A 24,207-nucleotide genomic window follows, 5' to 3' on the forward strand; every position below is an offset into this window, starting at 1 on the left:
ACTTTAGAGTGTGCTCTGTCTTGCACCATTTTCGGGCATATACATTTTCTGCAGGCGGACACCCAAATGTAGAAGACTAATACCAGAAATTAACGTATTGAATAACACTGGTTTGAGTGCAATCTGATTTTTTACGAATAGCACTCGGACTGTATATGGGGTCGTTTGCACGAGCCCTTAATCTCTGAATTTTGAGAGAAATACACTACCCAACAATGAAATTGATGTCCCAAGAATTAGAAGTTATGAAAAATCACCAAATCAATTGACAAGTTGGTGATATGCAAAAGGTGAAAGAATAGAAACAACATTTTGATTTATTAAGCACCATGTGCTGAAAAGCTTGCATTTGCATTCCTTGGCTTGGTATCAATTAGGGTATTAATCTTTGTCTTAAGAATGTTCTGCCATGTTGTTTGGCCATGCAAATCATCAACATACATTGCTGGCAGCTCCCTTTGTAATTGCCAACTAATGACATCCCAATTGTGCTAGATGGGAGATAAGTACAAAGAACCTGAAGGCGACGGCTTGTTTAGTTGATGCAGACTGCTCACAAACGCATAAGCAAAATCCGGCATGGTGTCATCAAGTAAAAAAATGGCTACTGACACACTTTGGAGAAATGGCCGTATCACTGGTTACATCACCAAATCAATGTTACTCCAGGCTTTAGGGTACTTGGAATGAAGGTTTATGGCTACTGTACATCATGCCATCCCACACTATCCAAATTCAGTTGCACAACCAACCGCTCACTAACCACATGCATATGCACTGCTTCCCCCGCCTACCGGCAGTCCTGGTGTCTGTGGTTGGTTGTAGTCAGACAGCGCCCTAACCCTGTGTTTATTTCTTTTTATTTACAGTTTAGTAATGGGGGGGTGTCTCATAGAAACCTTTCATTACTAATATAGGGCTTAGTGGCAGCTGTGAGCTGTGATTAACCCCTTATTACCCAAATTGCCACTGCACCAGGACAATCTGAATGAGCCGGGTAAAGTTCTAGGATTGTCGCATCTAATGGATGTGATAATTCTGGGTGGCTGCAGGCTGCTATTTTTAAGCTTGGGGGGCCCAATAACCATGGGCATCCCCAACCTGAGAACACCAGCCCCCAGCTGTCGGCTTTATCATGACTGGGTATCAGACCGCACGCTATTTTTTAAAATTATTTATTTAAATAATTTTTAAAAAAGCCACATAGGGTCCCTCTTATTCTGATACACAGCCAAGATAAACACACGGCTGGAGGCTGCAGCCTGTAGCCATATGCTTTACCTGTGCTGGGTATCATAATATGAGGGATCTTATGCCAATTTTTTATTTATGTATTTATTTTTACACTACTATATATACACAGACAGCATGTGTGATTGCAAGAAGTCAGATATGCTGTCACACAGGGTGGGGGAGCGGTCTGACTGCAAACAATCACAGGCGCTGGGAAAGCAGTGCATATGTATGAGGTTAATGAGCAACCCCAGAAGTAGTGTTACAGCCGCGCAGGAGACTGATAGAATAAAGCAAGCGTGTTAAACTTATGTTGCTTACCTCATGTGCAGGGCATTGCAGTAGCTTAGGAATCTGTGGTTACAACCATTCAGAAGGTGACAGTTGCTAGGGTCATAACCATGGATATCAAAGGTACTGCAATGCCCTGCACATGAGGTAAGCCATATAGCTAATGAGGAGAACAATACTACATTTCTATTGGAGTTATTTGCTAATATTATTATTACTATTGCGATAGGATCTTGAAGATGGAATACCCCTTTAAAGTTCTGGTTTCTGTCAAGTTTTGAGTTGTCTAACTGGTTACTCACTTGGCTTCAACTCTGACTCTGTTCCTATCTGTTGTTTGCCCTGCCCTTGGTCTGGCTGACTACACTTTACAATTCTCCTTCTTGCATTACCCATTATCAGCTGTTGTGATAGTCTGTGGTTTACTACGGTGGAGATTACTTGCATTGAAGTCCAAATACCCGTATGGTGTTAAAGGGTAATAACAACGTAATCTCTTTGACTGCACTGAACAGTGTGGACAATATGCAAGTCTGCTGCCTCCAATGGGTCCCACGACTTCCCCAGAAAGCCTTTTTATAATTCCTACAGTATTCAGGCCATAGACTCAGATGATATTCCACTACATGAAGGTGTTGACTTTGCTGCTGATTTTATGTGTCAGTAAACTTGTCAAGAAATGTTATTCCGCGGTATACAAAATAGCTGAGTGCACTTGGAATCTCAGTCTCCTTCTGCTGCATCACCAGCTCCTATACTAGCCCAGAATAAGCCTCTGTGTCCAGGTACAAGTACTTCAGGCTCCTTTATTAGTTACAAAACTTGACATATTTTTTACACAAAAACCTGATTTAAATAATAGATCATCTTCTGATTACAAATAGCATTAAAGAATCTTGTCATGCCTTCCAGACTCGATAACACCTTTACGGTCTTCTAGGAATTTGGCAGCAACATATTTAAAGGTTTCTTTTCTTAGTGTACCGTCACTAAACAACATACCAGTGATTCTGACCATGATATGATCTAGTCAGGGTCGCTGGTACGTCGCTACAGGGTCGCTAGTGAGCTGTCAAACAGTCAGATCTTCCCAACAACGCAGCAACGATACGATGGTCGCTGGGACCCTGTCACATAGCACGATTCAAATCTTGATTAGTAACATAGGCGTGCATCTACATTGCCTTTTCCACGCCCCCTCTGCTCCGATTGGTGGTCGTAACTGCGGCCTTGCCTTTAGAGAAGGCAACATAATAGCGCTTCCATCCTTCTCCATCCTTGTCCATCCTACAGTCCCAATGCAGAATGGACTGTATTACGATCTGCTGCTACACGCGGTCCGGGACAAGTGAATTCAGCCCTCTGAAATGTACTGCGATCTACAAGCCAGAACAGAGGATGGAAGCGGCCAATCAGAACGCACCAGCGATCACAAATTGGAACAGAGAGGGCGCGGAAAACAACGAAGATGCACGCCTACGTGAGTCGTGAACGAGGTCATTGCATAAGGTGTCAAACACAATGATGCATGCTGCCCTGCGAGAGCCCGACAACCAAAAAATGAACCAGAACACTGTGGAAGGATGAGCGATTTCACAGCAGGGGCCAGGTCGCTGCTTAGTGTCACACACAGTGAGATCGCTGATGAGGTCACTGGTACGTCACAAAACCTGTGACTCAGCAGTGATCTCGCTATGTGAGAAGTACCTCTTAGTTGTGGTGTATGATATCCTGGTGTGCTTTCAAGATCTGCACTCCTATCAGAGTTCTGTACACACTATGTTGCATTACCTTTGAAAATTATCTATATGATAAAAAAGATAAGTATCTCTTTCAAAAGAGGACTCTTCCCTTCCTGGGACATGTGACTTCTGAACAATGAATGACTTCATTTGGATCCTAAAACACTCTATGAGGTATTAAAGTGGCCACAACCTTAGGACCTCTGGGCTTCTTAAGGTACCGTCACACATAACGAGATCGCTAGCGAGATCGCTGCTGAGTCACGGTTTCTGTGACGCAGTAGCGATCCCGTTAGCAATCTCGTTATGTGTGACATCTACCAGCGATCAGGCCCCTGCTGTGAGATCGCTAGTCATTGCAGAATGGTCCAGGCCATTTTCTTCAAAGGCGATGTCCTGCTGGGCAGGACACATCGCTATGTTTGACACTGTGTGACAGGGTCACAGTGACTGCTGAGATCATTATACAGGTCGCTACTGCAACCTGTATTGTTCCTGCATCATTGGTTAGGTCTGACTGTGTGACATCTCACCAGCGACCGCCCAGCGACTTACCAGCGATCCCTCTCAGGTCGCATCGTTTTCGGGATCGCTGGTAAGTTGTTGTGTGTGACTGGGCCTTTAGGCTGAATTCACACTTGTGTTCAGGAATTCAGTTTGTTTGTTCTGTTTTAGGAACAGACTTCATGTTAAAAATGGATCAGCTGCATAACTGATGCATATGGAAGAAGAATGACTCCATTGACTATTTCAGGGTTCCGTCTGAGTTCCCTTATGTGGCTGTTTTAAGAACAGAAAAAAGTGGAAATATATTTAGCAAAACTTATTTTTCAATTGACTCTGGAATACTGTTTGCTTTTGACAGGAAACCTGAGTGAGTTCTCCCAGGTGAGCTAAATTCTCCAAAAAAACGTCACAAGAAAGAATCCAGTAACACCTTTAAATTTTCTATTGCAGATAGGCAGCAATCTAGTCCCTCAATTGTCAGAAGTTCTTACAGTCAACTCTGTTGTCAAAAAAATATGCATGAAAGTTATCCACTATCTGTGGGATAGAGTTAACTTTTAGATCGCTGGGAATTCCGACTGCTGGAGCCCCACCAATGCCAAGAAATAAGGCCCTGATTGAATTGAGAGTTGTTGATTATATTATGAATTATACCCATTTAAATAGGAGTGTTGAAGACCAACCAATAGTAGTGCTCAGCAAATTTTGGAGGTCCTATTAAGAATGAACTGTGCCAATTATTGGGATTTCTTGGGTTAAATTAAATGCTGATGGGAGTGCAGGCTTCTCCTTAGACCCTACAGTAAGGCTCTGGATATATATGCCAATCTGTGCACATGCTTATTTCAGGAGCTTGGTGTTTCTGCTTACTGAGTGAGCACTTCTGAAAAGTCTTTTGAGCGATCAGAGGCGGTCTCAGAATCCAACTTCACATAATAAGCTGTTATAGCTCCTACAACATATAAAATACTTGTGAAAGTGCGTAGAAAAAAGTTTATATAAAAAAAGAATCTGCTCTCTCTCCGTGCTATAAAGATACCCTATGCAAAATTTTTACGCTAAAATCATTGACATAAAAGTGCTATACCACACATCTATGATTTTACCAAGCTTGGAATCTTTCTTTAACTGGTAAGATAACATTAAAATACACAGTGCTGGATCTCATTCATTCATTGCTAATTGAATAAAAGTTGTAATGTCTGCGCCAGCACCCCTCTACTTTCCCACTTCCTCCACCCTGCAGGAATGGTGGCGCGCTCACCCTCCTGGACTCTTTGTTGTGCCTTCTTTCCCTGCCCCAGCTTCCTGTTCCTGGAGCCTGCACACGCCGCACAGGTCTCCCAGGAACACGCATGCTCTCTCCCTTTTTTTTAAAGGGGCAGCGAGCGTAATTCGGAAGTTCCTCTCAGCCTTGTCAGAGCAACATGTGCATTCAGCTGCTGCATGTTGCTAGTTGTCAGGTCCCCGATATCCTGTGCTTGCCCTGTGTATGGTAACCTGTGTTCCTGTACCCGAGTTAAAGAGTCTGTTCCAGTCCTGTGTTCCTGTACCTAAATCCCAGAGTCCATTCCATTCCTACACATCTATACCTGTGTCCCAGTCTGCACCAGCCATCTAGCCAGTACCCGCTGTCCAGTCTGTACGAGCTATTCAGCTAGTACCTGCCATGCAATCTGTACCAGCTGTCCTGTCAGTACCTGCCTACCAGTCTGTTCCACCCATCCTGCCTGTACCTTAGTCTGTCCTGCATTCCTGACTTGTGGGGTCAGCTGCCCTGGAATGGTACCTGGCAGCTACCTTCCAGCACAACCTACCCTCACCATCAAAGACTCTAGTGAAGATGAGGTAGTCGATTTGACAGACCTTTCAGGGTAAGCTTGGACCCGTGGTGCAGTGGGTCCACTCCCACCAGTGGGACAAGTCATCTGTCAAGTATTTAGAATGTTTGTATGCATTACAGTGGCAGCTATAGCACCCCAGCCATCGCCCATGAGCTACTTTTTAAATAAGAGGGAGGAAAGTGCACTCAGTATAACTACCAAGTTCTGACATTACAATCTGATAATATTTTTTTATCAGATCAATATAAAAGAGTGACATTTTTATTTAGGACAATAAAAGAGAAATGAGAGAAAGTACACATCGCTCATGGACGTAAGTACGGACAGTATCCCTACATCAATTCCTTAAGCCATTCTGTTAGATGAATGTGTCGTTGTAATAAAATTACAAGTGAAAAATGTAAAATAAGAGTAAAAATCCATATAAAAACTCAAATGTAATAAGCAGACTAATGCTCAGATTGATAATAGGGTAAAAGGCATGAGGTCCCATAGGACTGAATTGTAGATTGTAATAAACCACATAAGGGTAATCAGTGCTGGGTGTCTGCCTTTCATGACGCCAAGGCACTGCCAGGTCACTGGAAAAAGGGATAATGATCCGTAAATAAGCTGTGTTAAACATTTCAGTGTAAAATCTCCAAAGTGTTGTTTAAAGCTGTAACTTTATTTTATAAAGGAAAATATAAAGCAATTAATTTAGAAATGGAATTGTGTAATGCAGCCATATTTGGAAATGCATCTTGGCTGAAGATTAAACAATTTCTAATATAGAATGTGTAACTTTTACTTGTAAGCTGAGTACATTAAACTACCTAACATATGCTGCCCCCTGGCGTTAACTTCAAAAATTGCGTAAAAGTCAGTAAATAACATATATAAATAATATCAAAACTACAGTATTTGAATTTAAAAAGTTTTTAAAAAAATGCTTAACCCTCTAAAGTGACCAGAATAAGAATATATTAATACAATACAAATATGGCTGCCTAGGAAAACATGGTACAGCTATAAATGTAACACTGTGGACATTAAATTAACTCCTTTACTCGCAAGTAATTTTTCACTTTTCCTTTTCTACTATGAAACATTGGAAAAAAATTCCAAGTGGGGTAAAATGGTGAAATACATTTCTGCTGTAGGTTTGGGGATTTTGCTTTCACACAGTTGTATAGTAAGAATGACCTGAAAACAGGATTCTCCAAGTCAGTATGATTATGGCGAGACCAAAGCATGGATAGATGGTTCTTTTATATATTTAAGTGCTAAAAAAAAAGTTTGTAAAACATAGACAGAATATTGCAAAAGTGAGTACACCCCTCATATTTAGTAAATATTTTATTATTTCTTTTTATGGGACAACATTGAAAATACGCGGCATTGAAGTAATCAATAAGAGGTGTCAAGCCTAGAAGAGGGGCTATGGAGATGAAGGGAAAATCAGCAGGTGGGAAGGTGCAGAGAAATGTTTGGCTCTGTCATAATACCTCAAGTGCCTGCAATTGGCTTCAGTCATTCTGTGCTGACCGAGTCCCTTTAATTCTCCAATCTCACTCCCTGTCCTCAAGTCACTAAAATAAGCAAAGCCTTATGGGGTGTTCCAGTGGGGAAGGTCCATTGATCACACGCTATAAGTGAATACTTCTGTGAAATGTTTCACTAAAAACAACACAATAGCTGCATGTGCCTGCTAATGACTTTCTTTGTAGTAAATGCATAAAGGGAACCTGTCACCAGATTTCTCCCTTATAAGCTGCTGCCACCACCAGTAAGCTCTTATATCTCCTTCACCCCCAAGCGATTTTCTGTTTTTCCGTTGTTTCTTTTTTCTTTTGCTCCCCTTCTTTCGAGAGCCGTCACCTTTTTAATTTTTCCGTCAATCTTGCCATATGAGGGCTTGATTTTTGCAGGACTTTTAAGTGAAACCATGAGTTTTACCATATAGTGTACTGGAGAACAGCAAAAACAATTCAAGTGCAGAAAAACTGCAAAAAAAAGTGTGATCACACAATAGTTTTGTGGGATATTTTATTCACCATGTTCATTATATGATAAAACTGATGTGTCGGTGTGATGTCTCAGGTCGGTACGAGTTTGTAGACATCAAACATGTATAGGTTTACTGTTATCTAAAGGGGTAATAAAAATTCACAAGTTTGTCCAAATAAAGTGGCGCACTTTTGTGCCATTTTCAGAAACCCCTGGCATTCTCATTTTTCAGGATCTATGGCTCAGTGATGGCTTACAGTATTTTTTGTGTCTCGAGCTGACGTTTTTAATGGTACCATTTTTGTGCAGATGCTACATTTATTGCATTTTGCGTAAAATTTGTGGCGACCAAAAAACGTAACTTTGATGTCTGGAATTTTTTTACTGCTACGCTGTTTACCGATCGGATTAATTGATTTTATATTTTGATAGATCGGGCGTTTCTGAACTCGGCGATACCAAATGTGAATATTTTTTATTTTTTTAACCCTTTCATTTTCAATGGGCTGAATGAGGGGTGATTTGAACTTTTAGGGGTTTTTTTTTAATTTATTAAAACTTTTTTTTCTACTTTTTTTTTATTTTACTAGTCCATCTAGGGGACTATAACAATCAGCCGATCAATTGATCTTCCATTTTTCCATATCACAGCTACACAGCTGAGATTTGGAGAAAAGCTGCTTCTCTCTCACACTCAGCCCTCTGTTGGCATTGAGAGAAAGTAAAGTGACTCATGATAGCTACAGGAGTCATCACATGACCCTGTGGTACCATGGCAACCACAAGAAGTCACGTGATCACACCACATGACTTCTGATGGGGGTGGGTAAGTTATCCATATGGCAGCGTGCTGATAAATCTCGCTGTCAGAATTTGACAGAAAAATGTAAGGGGTTAATAGGCGCGTATGGAACGCGATTTCACTCGTGCCTGGCAGGCACACATGTCAGCTGTTGAAATCAGCTGATATGTGCGCGGCTCACTGCGGACTGCCCACGGCAGCCCGTGGGGATTAATCTCACACGATCCATGACGTACCCAATACATCATGTGTCGTGAAGAGGATATACAACATTCCAGAATACTATATATAAGAGCCCAGGCTACTCTGTATAATGTAAAAAAACACCTTTATCATACTCACCTAGGGGGCAGTCCCGGTCAGATAGGTGCAGCTGGTCTCAGTCCAGAATTCTAGAATGCTCTATGTAGCATGTCCACCCATATCCTATACACCGCCATTAACTTTAGAACGGCAGCAGCTATAGGCATAGAAGTGGTGTCTAGGTATAGTACAGTAGCCATGCGCTACGCAAGGAAATCACCTATAGCGCCTCCTGGTAGAAAACAACGGAGTTAGCATTTTTATCTCGAAAACGGAACGAGATAGAGAAAAAAAGTTAAATACAAAGTTGTAGGGCATCATCAATTCAATACGAATCGAAACCTTGCATACAGAAATGCTATGATTAAAACGTGTAAAACTCACAAGACTGCGGACGTGAAGCGATACCTCATGGAGACCTTCCTACAAGTCATTGGGTATGGTGGCTACGTGGAGTGGCCTCCACACTCACCTGACCTGACCCCATTGGACTTCTTTCTGTAAGGTCATATCAAACAGCAGGTGTGTGCGACCCCTCCACCAACATTGCAGGACCTACGACGACGTATCACAGATGCTTGTGCAAATGTGTCACCTACCATATTGCACAACGTGCAGCAAGATACAGTATGCTATCCAGAGTCCAGATGTGCATTGCAGCTGACGGTGGCCACTTTGAGCATCAAAGTTAAATGAGTGCCATATGCGTGACCAGCATACAATGTTTTTTTTTTTGGGGGGGGGGGGTCATGGGTTTCATATCATAGCATTTCTGTATGCAAGGTATTAATTAGTATTGGATTCATGATGCCCTACAATTTTTTAATTCACTTTTTTTCTGTATCTCGTTCTGTTTTGCGAGATAAAAATGCTAACTCCGTTGTTTTCCACCAGGTGGCGCAATAGGTGGTTTAATTGCGTAGCGCATGGCTATTTTACTATACCTAGACACCACTTCTATGCCTATAGCTGCCGCCGTTCTCAAGTTAATGGCGGTGGACAAGATATGGGTGGACACACTGTATAAGAGCCCAATCCGATTTGTTTAACATAAAAACCTTTATTATACTCACTTACGGGGCGGGATGGTCCGGTCCAATGGGTGTCACTGTTCTCGGTCCAGTGCATCCTACGTCATCCACACAAGCCAGCACTACGGTCCTGCGCAAGTGCACTTTGATTCGCCCTCCTGAGGCCAGATCAAAATACTGTATTGCGCAGATGCAAGGAAAAGTCAAAGACCCCATGCATGTGCGCACTACAAAACTTCGATCTGGCAGATCAAAGTGCGCCTGTGTAGGACCGAAATGCCAACATGTGTGGATAACATACAGTGCCTACAAGTAGTATTCAACCCCCTGCAGATTTAGCAGGTTTGATAAGATGCAACTAAGTTAGAGCCTGCAAACTTCAAACAAGAGCAGGATTTATTAACAGATGCATAAATCTTACAAACCAACAAGTTATGTTGCTCAGTTAAATTTTAATAAATTTTCAACATAAAAGTGTGGGTCAATTATTATTCAACCTCTAGGTTTAATATTTTGTGGAATAACCCTTGTTTGCAATTACAGCTAATAATTGTCTTTTATAAGACCTGATCAGGTCGGCACAGGTCTCTGGAGTTATCTTGGCCCACTCCTCCATGCAGATCTTCTCCAAGTTATCTGGGTTCTTTGTGTGTCTCATGTGGACTTTAATCTTGAGCTCCTTCCACAAGTTTTCAATTGGGTTAAGGTCAGGAGACTGACTAGGTCACTGCAACACCTTGATTTTTTCCCTCTTGAACCAGGCCTTGGTTTTCTTGGCTGTGTGCTTTGGGTCATTGTCTTGTTGGAAGATGAAATGACGACCCATCTTAAGATCCTTGATGGAGGAGCGGAAGTTCTTGGCCAAAATCTCCAGGTAGGCCGTGCTATCCATCTTCCCATGGATGCGGACCAGATGGCCAGGCCCCTTGGCTGAGAAACAGCCCCACAGCATGATGCTGCCACCACCATGCTTGACTGTAGGGATGGTATTCTTGGGGTCGTATGCAGTGCCATCCAGTCTCCAAACGTCACGTGTGTGGTTGGCACCAAAGATCTCGATCTTGGTCTCATCAGACCAGAGAACCTTGAACCAGTCTGTCTCAGAGTCCTCCAAGTGATCATGAGCAAACTGTAGACGAGCCTTGACATGACGCTTTGAAAGTAAAGGTACCTTACGGGCTCGTCTGGAACGGAGACCATTGCGGTGGAGTATGTTACTTATGGTATTGACTGAAACCAATGTCCCCACTGCCATGAGATCTTCCCGGAGCTCCTTCCTTGTTGTCCTTGGGTTAGCCTTGACTCTTCGGACAAGCCTGGCCTCGGCACGGGTGGAAACTTTCAAAGGCTGTCCAGGCCGTGGAAGGCTAACAGTAGTTCGATAAGCCTTCCACTTCCGGATGATGCTCCCAACAGTGGAGACAGGTTGGCCCAACTCCTTGGAAAGGGTTTTTTACCCCTTGCCAGCCTTGTGACCCTCCACGATCTTGTCTATGATGGCCTTGGAATGCTCCTTTGTCTTTCCCATGTTGACCAAGTATGAGTGCTGTTCACAAGTTTGGGGAGGGTCTTAATTAGTCAGAAAAGGCTGGAAAAAGAGATAATTAATCCAAACATGTGAAGCTCATTGTTCTTTGTGCCTGAAATACTTCTTAATACTTTAGGAGAACCAAACAGAATTCTTGTGGTTTGAGGGGTTGAATAATAAATGACCCTCTGGATAAACTTTTCACAATTTAAATAAAAAATAAAAAAAGAAATAACATTCTTTTTTGCTGCAGTGCATTTCACACTTCCAGGCTGATCTACAGTCCAAATGTCACAATGCCAAGTTAATTCCGAATGTGTAAACCTGCTAAATCTGCAGGGGGTTGAATACTACTTGTAGGCACTGTAGGACGCGGTGTCATCGACACGGAGCTGGGAAGGAGGACGACGATCAAAGCAGAGAGGAGGCGCCGTCCCGAGAGTTTTTAAGCCCATTGGACTGGACCGTCCCCTTAGTGAGTATGATAAAGGTGTTTTTACGTTATACAGAGCGGCTTGGGCACTTACTGTATATACAATATTCTGGAATGTTGTATAAAAGGGCTCACTGGTGGTGGCCGCAGCTTATAAGGGACAAATCTGGTGACAGGTTCCCTTTAGTATCTACTTTTTTGCAGTACTGAATATTCTAGTCTGTGCATTTCAATGCTGGCAAAAACAATGTGTAGATATAACTGTCAAACATAAATGAAAAGGACACTTATTTGGCAAAAAGAAGCTTACGAGTATATTGCACAATACAGGGGAATACTCATTCCTGTACAAATCTATTCTTCAAACTAGGCTCAGAAACATAGGGTTAATAGAGCCTTAAACATATATCATGTTGTAAATAATCTTAAATCATAGTAAATCATGTTAAGAGGAGAACAAAAATAAAAAAATGTTCAACGTCTTAGTAGACAAAAACACAAGTATACCATATTTAATATCAAGGCTTATTAGGTATTGAAAAATATTATGAAATATGTTATTAACGTTTTATATGTTTGGGGTTTTTTTATATACAAAACAAGAGTATTGCATAGCTAGAGCCCCTACAAACAGAGCTCCTCTTTGGTTTTCCTTAATTAATATCTCTCTAGAGCTGCCGTTAGCCGTTAAGCATAGTCTGCTCGTGACCACAAGACAGTTAATTACATAGTCTGTTATCCACTGACAAATGGGACAAGGTTTTCCAGACATGGTCAATTAACATGTTGAAGCTCACCTAGTTACAAAACTTTAACGTTTGATAAGTGAAGGGACTCCTCCCTACAAATTTCTGCTCTACACGCTTGTGACCCATGACTTTTAAGTTAGTGGGAAAAGGTTCACCTTTGCATCATTATCAGTGAAGCATCCTACAACCATGGCAACTGAGATACAAACCCTACAAAAAATATGCCCCCTCCATATAGACTGTCACTTACTGTATGACAGCTGTTTATATGCTGATATACAGAACAATGCTCTTCATCCCCTTAAAGGGAATGTGTCATCAGAAAATTGTGTTGTTTATTTAAATCAGGTTTTTGTGTTAAAAATTTATATTCTTAAAGAGAACCTGTCATGCCAGATAACGCTATTACCATGCAGATTAGGATTAATTTGTGGGTTAATAGCATTTAAAAGTTGCCTGGCTGTAACAGCAGCCCCTTCGTACACTTTATTCCTCTCGGAGCCGCTGGCTAGTCATCCTCACTATACTATATGTGGCAGTGGTAAGCATGCCTCAAGACTTTGTCCTCATTCACGATAGCATTTAATTTGGACGAGTGCAAAGATATACACAAAGGCAGGAACTGGAGAAGATGGCGGAATTAAAGGGAACCTGTCACCAGGTGATCCCTTATATACAGCATTCCAGAATACTGCATAGAAAGTGCCCAGGTCGCTCTGTACAACGTAAAAACAACTTTTATTCTACTCTACCTGAGGGTGGTCCAGTCCGATGGATGTCGTTGCTCTCGGTCCAGCGCCTTTTCCCATCTTGTGCAATCGGCGTCCTCCTTCCCAGCCCCGTGAGCATGACACATCCTGTGACGAGGAGGGGCGGGCCAATACTGAGGAGGGGCGGGCCAGTGCTGAGGAGGGGCGGGCCGACACGGAGGAGAGGGAGGGATTTATCTCCCTTTCTCCTCCGTAGCCGGCTATTGTCATTGTCGCCCTGCACTCGCTGTACACCGGTGCAGTGCGATTTTTCTCGCCCCATAGACTTGAATGGGTGCGAGAGAAACCAGGAGCGCATTACAGTCACAGCATGCTGCGATTGTTTTCTCGGTCCAAATGGGGCCGAGAAAATAATCGCTCATGGGTGCTGACACATAGATTAATATTGGTCTGAGTGAAATGCGATGTTTTATCGCACTCCACTTGGTCCGATTTTCATGCCGTGTGTCTTAGGCTAATCTGTAGAACTTTTTATAAGGCTAGAATGAAAAAAAAATTAAAAACATTTAATGTGTGATGTAAGTTACATGTTAACTTGAGTATCCTTCTACTTTTACACCATAAAACTCTTTTCTAAAAAAATATCCTTTTCATGTCACAATAGTCTGTGTGCAAAACCTGTGTGAAGCCTTCAACTGTTGAGACTTAATACAATTATGGCAGACCTGGGGGCCAATGATACAATCCATTAGCACCTTACATTTGTTGTTTCCCTCAACAAAAACAGCAATAGACCTCCTAAACAATAGGTCATCATTACATTTTGTTACCATTCATTATTACTACTGCAGATTGGGCATTATAGACTGATGCAGCCTTTATTAACTATTGCTTTTTTGTGTTTTCCTCCTTTTATTCCAAGAGCCATAAGTTTTTTATTTTTACGTCAATATAGCCATATGAGGTCTTGTTTTTCTTGTGAGACAAGTTGTAGTTTTGAATTATATCATCCATTCTATCAAATAGTGTACTGGAAAACAGGAAAACAAATTCCAAATGCAGTGAAATTGCAAAAAAGTGCAATACCACAATGGTTTTTTGGGTTTATAATTTACCATGTCCATTAAATGGTAAAACTGACCTGGCAATATGATTCCCCATGTTAGTAAGAGTTCATAAATGCTCAACATGTATAGTTTTTTTTATTAAAGTGGTGACAAAAATCTGAATTTTGTGAAAAAAACCCTAAATTTGCTTTTGATGCTATTTTCTGAGACCTTTAAGGCCGCTTTACATGCTACGATATATCTAACGATATGTCGTCGGGGTCATGTCGTTAGTGACGCACATCCGGCCTCGTTTGACATATCGTAGCGTGTAACACAAATGAGCGACTGTGAACGAGCAAAATTACTCACTGTCAATACTCAAAACTCAATCGAACGTCCTTTTGTGCGCCGGTTGGTCATCGTTCCAGAGGCAGCACACGTCGCTTTGTTTGACACCCCGGGAATGATGAACTGCAGCTTACCTACGTCCTGCCAGCAATGCAGAAGGAAGGAGGTGGGCGTGATGTTTACGTCCCGCTCATCTCCGCCCCTTCGCTTCTATTGGCCGGCCGCTGTGTGACGTCGCTGTGACGCCGAACGTCCCTCCCCCTTCAGGAAGAGGATGTTCGCCGCCCACAGCGAGGTCGTTCAGGAGGTAAGCACGTGTGACGGGGGATTACGACTGTGTGCGACACGGGCAACAAATTGCCCGTGCCGCACAAACGATGGGGGCGGGGGTGATTGCAAATGCGATCACATGACATATCGACACGTGTAAAGCGGGCTATAGTGTTCTAATTTTTCGGCATCTGGGGTTTAGCGATGTCTTATTTTTTGCATCCTGAGTTGACATTTTACATTATACCATTTTGGTGTAGATACAATGTTTTTATCATCTCCTATTGTAATGTTGCAGTAAACAAAAAAATGTAATTCTGGCGTTGTTTTTTTTCTTGTTACACCCTTTACCAATCAGATTAATTTATTTTATATTTTGATAGATCAGGCATTTCTGAATGCGGAGATATGAAATAGGTGTATTAGTTTTTTAATTGTTTAATTTTTAATGAGGGGGCAAAAGGGGGGTTATTGTAACTTTGTGGGGGGGATTTCAGATATTTAAAAACTTTTTTTTTTTACTTTTTATTTTTTTTACTAGTCCCCTTAGAGGACTTGAAGCTGTAATCTTCCAGTTGCTTGTGCTGTACAGAGCAGTGCCTCAGCATTAGCACAAATGTACGCTAGGGTTCCATGACTTGCCCTCAAGCCACAGGTATACTTGAAAGTAGTGAGGCGTGACTCAACGACCTGTCCTTGGCTCCTATCCGGACCCTGGTCTAGAGACCCCCTACCTGTTCAGCGGGACGCCTCCAGGGGACAACACCAAAAATAAAATAGAAATAATAAAACTACAACCGCTTCTGCAACCTACTCCTTGTTTGCAGAAGGCTACTGGAACTGGGATATGGTATGACCACACACACACAGGCTGTCTCTGTAAAATGAGGAGAGAAAATAACAAGCCTTGTGTGAAGGATGCTGGGATCTTTTAAAGGCCCAGCCTAATTAGTAACTTAGAGCACCTGAGGGAATGCCTCCAAGCAAACTTACAAAATAAGCATGAACCCCTCAGATGCTAAAAGGAAAAAATGTCCGTTTAAATGAGTATGAGTCTCGCTGGAAAGACCAGCGTGACACTTCATGACAACCCATCAGTGCCCACTATCACGCGGTCGCCAATGATCACGTGATCAGGAGCCGCCAATGGGAGTGCGGAATAATGTGCTCCTTGCTGACACGTGTTAAATCCTGCTGTCAATCTCTCTGATCTAACGAGTTAACAGGCACGGGAGGATCTCTGGTCCACCTGCGCCTGTTAGAGGTACATATCGGCTGATCAGATCAGCCGACATGTGCAGGGAAAGATGTGGGCTCGACGTGAGAGCCTGCATCGAAGCAAGGGACATGATCTAGGACGTACTAGTACATCCACGGTTGTGAAGGGTTGTCTGAGAAAAACCCAATGAATGCAGTGCAGGCTGATCCCCATGTCTGTGCTGCCTGCTCTGTTCAGAATCCATGAGACCACTGAATCCTGTGATTGACAGCAGTTGTAAAGCAAAAAGAAGAGAGTGTCAGCAGAGAAACAGTCGATGATGATTTGTTCTTCTAGTCTCTAGTAACTTGACCACTGCAGCCAATCACAGGCTTTAGAAGTCCTCTTCCGACGGAGCAGGCTTCTGAAGTGAAATGAGCCGCATCTAGAAGCTGCTGGCAAGCGAGTATGCCTCAGTTTTTTATTTTTTGAAAATCTCATATTGGACATTCATTTAATTTTGAACTGGCCACATCAAAATTTAATATATACATTCTTAAAGCTTCTTACCACTAGGGTTGAATGCCATGCAGCAAATGGGTTTTTCATGAGCTGGAAAATGTGCAACAATGCCTTCACCATCTGAATCTTCAGTGACAAGAACCTGCAACATAAAAGGTAATATAAAACTGAAAATGAAAATGATTAATGTACAAAAAAAAGGTAAAACTGAAATAATTTTTCATCTGTAATTACTTTTTATTATAGATATTTTACAGAATATGGTGTCTAAAATCTTTAAATTTATCAGTTATTTCTGTTAGGATGGTTTGGATCATTGAATTGGTTCTCACTATAAATTTTAAGTTCGAAACAGAGGCTGGTCTCTTACATCCGACTTTTGATGGTCCACGCACGAATATGGACATCATACAGTGCTTAGCATAAATGAGTACACCCCCTTTCAAAAGTAAGATTCTAATCACTATCTCATGGAATACATGAACAATTCCAAAACTTTTGACAAGACTGAGTGTCATAAAAGATTGTATAACCCATAACATGAAAGTAAGGTTAATATTACATTCATTACAAAATCTTCAGTTTTACTTAAATTAGTTGATCTAAAAATGAATACACCGCACATCAAAAACAACTACATCTAGTTATGCCCTCCGGATGAAACAAGATGTGGAGGTGAAACGCGCGTTGAGGTGGGATTTCTGACGGAAATACCTTACACTGATATACATGGCTACAGGTAATTAGTCTCATTTGAATATTAGGTTGCTCATTATTCAGAAACACATTTTGTATGTAACTCTTACAGTTTTTGCCAAGAAAAATCTTATCTACATCAGTTGCATATTTAAGCCTCTTTATTAGCATATATTGCGGGGTTGTTAGTATGCACATTTTGCTATGGTTTATACATTATATTCAAAATGGTGTATGGTTACACTGTTATACCCTGTATAGCAGCCATGTTTGCACTTTTATACCCTGCTGTTTGCTTGCATTTTCCTGTCATACTCAGCAATTATTGAATATTTTTTTGTTGGGCCAAGTGCAATAATTCTTATCTAAAGCTGAATTATTGCAAATTCCTGCAGGATATAATTCAAATTGTCCCTCCAGTGAGGAAGGAGACAAACTCTAGCACCACCTATAAGTGTGACACCTCTTAATATTCATGTGTCCTCCGTGTTTTGGTCTCCTTACCCCATTATGGGGATTCTGTTACAATATGCATAGTATTTTAACTTGATTGCATTTTATTTAATAAAAATTATACAATTCTTGCAACAATTGTAGTCCTTGATTTCTCTTTGCAGGTTATACAACATGGTACATGAATCTGTATGTGGATGTTAAAGGGAACCTGTCACCAGATTTATCCCCTATAATCTGCGGTTACCACCAGTGAGCCCTTATATACAGCATTCTAGAATACTGTATATAAGTCTCCAGTCCACTCTGCATAACCTAAAAAACACCTTTATTATACTCACTTGGCTTCGATGGGTGATTCTGCTCGCAGGTCTGGCGCCTCCTCTCTGTTGTGATCGCTATCCTCCATCTTCCCAGCCCCGTGTTGATCACGCGTCCTACATCATCCACACAGGCCGGCACTGTGGTCCTGCACAGGCGCACTGTGATCTGCTCTGCTGAGGGCAGCTTAAACTACTGTAATACGCAGATAAGGTCAAAAACTGTCCATGCACGCTGTGAGGCAAATCCCGGGATATGAAGATGAATTATGACTCCAGTCATAATCTCTCATCACTCCCTGGCAGTGCCCCCTCCCTTCTTGTTCTCAATGTCCAGCATCTGTGAAGGTGTTACACCTCCATGGCCATGTCCTGTGATATGGAAATGAGGTGGTGTGGGAACAATGGACACAGGATGACTCCCTGCCGTCACCCTGTAACAAGAGTTGTATCTCATTAGCAAGGCTATGGAACTAGCTAGACAGAACGACTCCAGTAAAAAATGGTTCATATCTCGCAAGCCATATTTCCGATAAATATGGCAACCATAAAAATGGTGTCTCCGCATGCGGACGATGCCGGCACACCCTTTTTATGGGAGCAGGACATTGGGAAATGCCCCAGGCGTGATATCAGCCAATGGGGAACTGGCAGACAGGTCATGAGTCCCCTCGTTCTGTAGCTAAATTCATAACTGTCACAATGAGAGCATTGGCGTCTGCCTACGACGCTCCCAGGCAAAGTTATGGCCAATATCCCCTTTGCTGGATAATTCTGATCCATGCAGGGGGAGGAGCAGTGCTTCCCTGTGAGGTCACTAAGGTAGGAGGGGACCTGGATTGCCCAGGTTGATAACCCTACTTCGGCCATTTTCCAGTGTTCTTCTGCTCGGGGGCCTGGTTGGGAAAGACCTGTGAGGGAGTTCCTGGAAACCTGGTCTACAGCGCCCCCCTGTGGCCAGACGCAACAAGGTAACTGCTGGAACTGTGTATGCCTGTTTGTAACCCATGCTTTGATTGTAACTGTACTCTGACATACAGGGCTGTGGAGTCGGTAAGCCAAACCTTCGACTCCGACTCCGACTCCGACTCCTCAAATTCTCTTGCACCGACTCCGACTCCGGCTCCGACTCCGACTCCGGCTCCGACTCCGACTCCTACATATATTGCTTAGTTAGGTGAAAAATTTATTGTAGTACATGAATATGTGTATGTGAACATCAGACATTTAATAATTTTTATGATACGATAATCAAGATATTTGGATAGAACATAAAATATATTTATTGGAATACAACTTTAGAACACAAAAAACTGTAATAAATTGTAAATATGTAATACACTATGTAATATACAGTAGATTACATATATATCTTGTGTGTGTATATACACTGTGTGTGTGTATATATATATATATATATATATATATATATATATATATATATATATTACATATTTACAATTTATTAGTTTTTTGTGTTCTAAAGTTGTATTCCAATAAATATTTTATGTTCTATCCAAATATCTTGATTATTGTATCATAAAAACAATTAAATGTCTGATGTTCACATTGTACTACAATAAATTTTTCACTTAAATATAAGCATTATACTAAATGTTATTATTTAGTAAAATATTCAGCACATTCTGCATTGCACTCCTGTCCCCAATTTATTATATATTTTAGGAGTCGGAGTCGGTGCATTTTATACCGACTCCGACTCCGACTCCACCAAAATGAGCTCCGACTCCGACTCCGACTCCACGACTCCGACTCCGACTCCACAGCCCTGCTGACATATGTATATTCTGTAGATTCCCTATTGTATATATTGTAGTTTCTAGTGTGCTTTAGGCTGATTAAATTATATAATTAATATTGGGCTGTTCTGTTATCTCGATCTTGAATCCCACGTCTGTGTGTTCGGCTAATAGTTACCGTGAAGCGGTTGGTGGCAGCGAGTTTGTGCCAAGGATTATTGTGGGGAGGCCAGTGAGATTCGGGGAGATTTTATATATTCCGCCCGCGGAGGTCGGGGGAATATATACCCTACTCTCACCGGGGACCCTTCAATAATCGGCATAAGTAGTATAGCGGCCTCCTTGCTTATTGTCGGGCAATTCCATAATTGGCCTGACTATAAGAGGGGCGCTAGAGAGCGCATCACGTGCTCTGTCGGTCGGGAGGTATAAAGGAGGGGTGACCCCCACTTGTTACCCCCCGATTGTGACGTACTGGTAGCCAGCGCGGGGGATTTCTGAGTGACCCCCCCCGGTGGTTTGTGACATATTGGTGGCATAGCGGTGGGATCGAGATAATAGTGTGTGTGAGTGTGAGACCCATACTCCCAGACACTAAAGACTGCCTGCAGCAGCTGTGGCTGCTGGGGTCTTCAGACTAGCTCAACACTAGAGTGTCAGAGTGCAGATACTGTAAGGTGTGTGGAGGCATCAGGTGTCAGTTCTGTGTCAGTGACCAAAAGTCTGCAAGAATGGCTGATGGCACCAGGAGCAGAGCTATGCAACTGGCCAATGCTAAGGCAGGAGCCGAAGAGAGGGAGGACGGTGCTGTGGACAGCAATGAGGAGGTTGCCCACGAGTCCTCCAGGAGCTCGACGCCAGAAAACCGTTCTGCCGAGGACATTGCGCAACCTGGCACTGCTGGACAAGATGAGGAGGAGCTCACCCAAGGTTCCTCAACGAGCCAGATGCCAGCCCTCCGCTCTGAAAGGGACAGTGAATCGCCTAGCTCTGCAGCGTGCCGCAGATCACCACGTGCCATTCCACCGAGCCTGGGAGGCTCGGATAGCCTTCTTCAAATGGCTATGGCCCTTCTCCAGGCTGGAGACCAGAAGGGCTACAAGGAACTCCTGGCAGAGCGCAGGGCAGAGCGGCACGCAGAGCGTGAGGCTGCGGAGCGAGAGCGGCAGGCAGCGCGTGAAGAGCGAGAGCGACAGGCAGACCGTGACTACCAGCTGCAGCTAGCTCAGCTCCGGCCCTCATCAGCCACATGTGACCTTCGAGACACCAAACTTCCAAAGGTCCGTGTTGAGGACTTCCCAGTGCTGGAGAAGGATGGAGACTTGGACTCTTTCTTGACTGCTTTTGAACGGACTTGCTTGCAGCACCATCTGGACAAGGACCAGTGGGCCAAATACCTGACCCCCCGTTTAAGGGGTAAGGCCCTGGATGTCCTTGGGGACTTGCCTGCTGAGGCAGATCAGGGCTACGACACCATCAAGCGGGCCCTGATCCAACAGTACAACCTCACTCCAGAGTCCTACCGCAAGAAGTTCCGGAGCCTACAGAAGGGACCAAAGGACTCCTGGGCTGACCACCGGCGGGCACTTGCCCGAGCTGCCGACCACTGGACCCAAGGCCTGCAGCTTTCCACCGGACCGGAGATCCTGGACTTGTTCATCACGGAGCAACTCTTGTGGAACTGCCCTGAGGATCTCCGCCAGTTCATCCGAGACCAGAAGCCAAAGGGGTCCACGGCTACAGCTGCCCTGGCCGATGACTACACCAACAATCGGGCTCCGGAAGCCAGGAGAGCAGCCACCAGCAGCACCTGGAGAGGGGGTAAGATGAATTCTGCGACTGCCCCACCTGCCCCTAGACTGCAGGGGGTGTCCCCCTCAACTCCCCTCTCCAGGCCCGTGGCAGAACCAAGACGGTGCCACCAGTGCAACCTACCTGGACACTTCAAGGCCATGTGCCCTCAGCGTCCCAAGGCCCCGGCTCCGTCCCCGTCCCAAGGGCTGCCCAAGGTGTCTTGTGTGGGTGGGGGTGGTGGTAGGTCCCTGGACAGCTTCCAACCTGTCACCGTCGGCCGGTCTGTGACCATAGGACTGCGAGACAGCGCCTCGGAGGTGACTCTGGTGCGGCCTGAGATGGTGTCCCCCCAAGACTTGATCCCTGGAAAAACCCTCGCTGTCTCCGGGATTGGAGGCACTGACCCGGCGCTGCCTGTTGCTGACATTTATGTGGACTGGGGCGCAGGGCGAGGGGTGAGGGAGGTGGGGGTAACTGATCGGATCCCCGCAAACGTGCTACTTGGGACAGATTTGGGGCAGATAACCTCCCAGTTTGGGCCCCCACCAAGGGCTGAACCTTCAGCCAGTACTGACATGCCTCCGGACAATGTTAATGTGTTATCTATGAATGATGTAAGGGAGGAGGGAGTGAACTCTGATATTTCTGCTTGCATAGACACCATAGACACACACACAGCTGCAGCTGTGACAGGGGAGGGGGTCAGAGAAAGGTGTGACAATGCCTCTACAAGTAACCAGCCTGTGAGCTGGGATCTGTTGCCCTCTGCAGGGATAAGCAGAGAGCAGGGTGCTGCAGGGGGAGGACCAGTGTGTGGGGTGGGGGCTACCACAGCAAATGTGGGGTCCCCAGAGATTTCACAGCGGGGTTCTGTTGCTGCAGGAGGGGAACAGGCAGGTGAGATTGGGGCCGGTCCAGGAGCGGAAGTGCTCCCAGGTAAGATCTCGGTGCATGGTTCCCCCACAACCGGGGTGTCAGGAAGCCAGGTAGGTCTGCCTGAACCGGCGACTTGGTCAGGAACGGAGGAGGAGCAGGCACGACCCACGGTCGCAGCGGCTGTGGCCGCTGTCACCCGCAGTGGGAGTGCTGGAAGCCAAGGGGCCTCCCGGAGGTCCGATAGCTCTTCCCCTTCTGACCAAGTGGCAGCCGAGTCAGGTGGAGGCCAGGACACAGGCCCCGGGGTACTGACTGAAGATGTGACAGTCTCGTCGATTCTGGCCACATCTAGTCAGGGGTTTCAGGCAGCGTTAGCAGCTGACGACAGCCTGAAAGCTCTTAAGGAGCAGGCGGCACAGCCTCCCTCGGACTCGGACCCGGAGCGAGTGGTCTGGGACCAAGGACGGCTGTACCGGGCCACGGTCCAGCAGGGTTCACCGGAGGCGTGGCCCAGGGACCGACAGTTGGTGGTACCCTATCCGTTCCGGACGGAGTTGTTGCGGATCGCACATGAGATTCCGATGGCCGGACACCTAGGGATCGCTAAGACCAAGGCCAGGTTAAACCAGCATTTCTACTGGCCAAAAATGGGGGCCGATGTGGCTGCCTACTGCCGTTCGTGTGAAACCTGTCAGAGAGTGGGGAAGGCGGGGCCACGCCCCAAAGCCCCACTAGTATCTCTGCCAATCATCGATGAGCCTTTCAGGAGGGTGGCTGTGGATCTGGTCGGCCCGCTGGCCATCCCCAGCAGCTCCGGGAAACGCTTCCTACTGACGGTAGTGGACTATGCCACCCGGTACCCAGAAGCAGTGGCCTTGTCGTCCATTCGGGCTGACAAGGTGGCCACCGCATTGCTGGAGATTTTCTCCCGAGTGGGTTTTCCCCAGGAAATGCTCACTGACCGGGGGACCCAATTCATGTCCCAGCTGATGGAGGCCCTCTGTAAGCAAGTCCAGGTGCGACATCTGGTGGCCAGCCCGTACCATCCACAGACTAATGGCCTGTGCGAGCGGTTCAATGGCACCTTAAAGCAGATGCTTAAGATGTTGGTCGACTCCCATGGGCGTGACTGGGAGCGGTATCTCCCACACCTGTTATTTGCTTACCGGGAGGTTCCACAGGCCTCAACAGGATTCTCACCGTTTGAGCTCCTGTACGGGCGACGTGTGCGGGGCCCCCTGGCTCTGGTGAAAGAGGCTTGGGAAGGGGATTTGGCCACCCCTGGAGTGTCGGTTATCGAGTATGTCATGCGCTTCCGGGACAAAATGCAGGCCTTGACGCAACTGGTACACGACAATATGGCTCAAGCCCAGGCCGATCAGAAGCGTTGGTACGACCAGAACGCTTGTGAGAGGACCTACCAAGTGGGTCAAGAGGTGTGGGTACTGGTCCCCGTACCACAGGACAAGCTTCAGGCAGCCTGGGAAGGCCCATACCTCGTGTACCAGCAGCTCAACCCTGTAACGTACCTGGTCACCCTGGACCCTGCCCGTGGAAGGCGGAAGCCCTTCCATGTGAACATGATGAAGGCACATCATGAGCGGGAGGCATGTGCGCTCCCCGTGTGCAACCTGCCCGAGGAGGGAGAAGCGGAAACCCTCTTGGATATGCTAGCCCAGGTTAGGGCAGGCGGATCCATTGAGGATGTGGAGGTTGGCCACCAGCTCTTGGAGGACCAACGGTCCCAGCTGTGGGCCAC

The 24,207-nt window shown here is 44.8% G+C and overlaps 1 protein-coding gene across 4 annotated transcripts in view; it reads right to left on the reverse strand.

Moving 5' to 3' along the window:
* Positions 1-24,207, reverse strand: part of BCAS3 (BCAS3 microtubule associated cell migration factor) — a 1,792,248-nt gene that overhangs the window by 1,294,568 nt on the left and 473,473 nt on the right. For all 4 annotated transcript variants that reach the window (XM_075336241.1, XM_075336239.1, XM_075336242.1 and 1 more), the window contains exon 14: positions 16,598-16,691. In XM_075336241.1, the coding sequence (XP_075192356.1) occupies positions 16,598-16,691 (94 nt within the window). The remainder of the gene's footprint in view (positions 1-16,597; positions 16,692-24,207) is intronic.

The sequence above is a fragment of the Anomaloglossus baeobatrachus genome, chromosome 2 (genome assembly GCF_048569485.1).
Source record: "Anomaloglossus baeobatrachus isolate aAnoBae1 chromosome 2, aAnoBae1.hap1, whole genome shotgun sequence".
NCBI lineage: Eukaryota > Metazoa > Chordata > Amphibia > Anura > Aromobatidae > Anomaloglossus > Anomaloglossus baeobatrachus.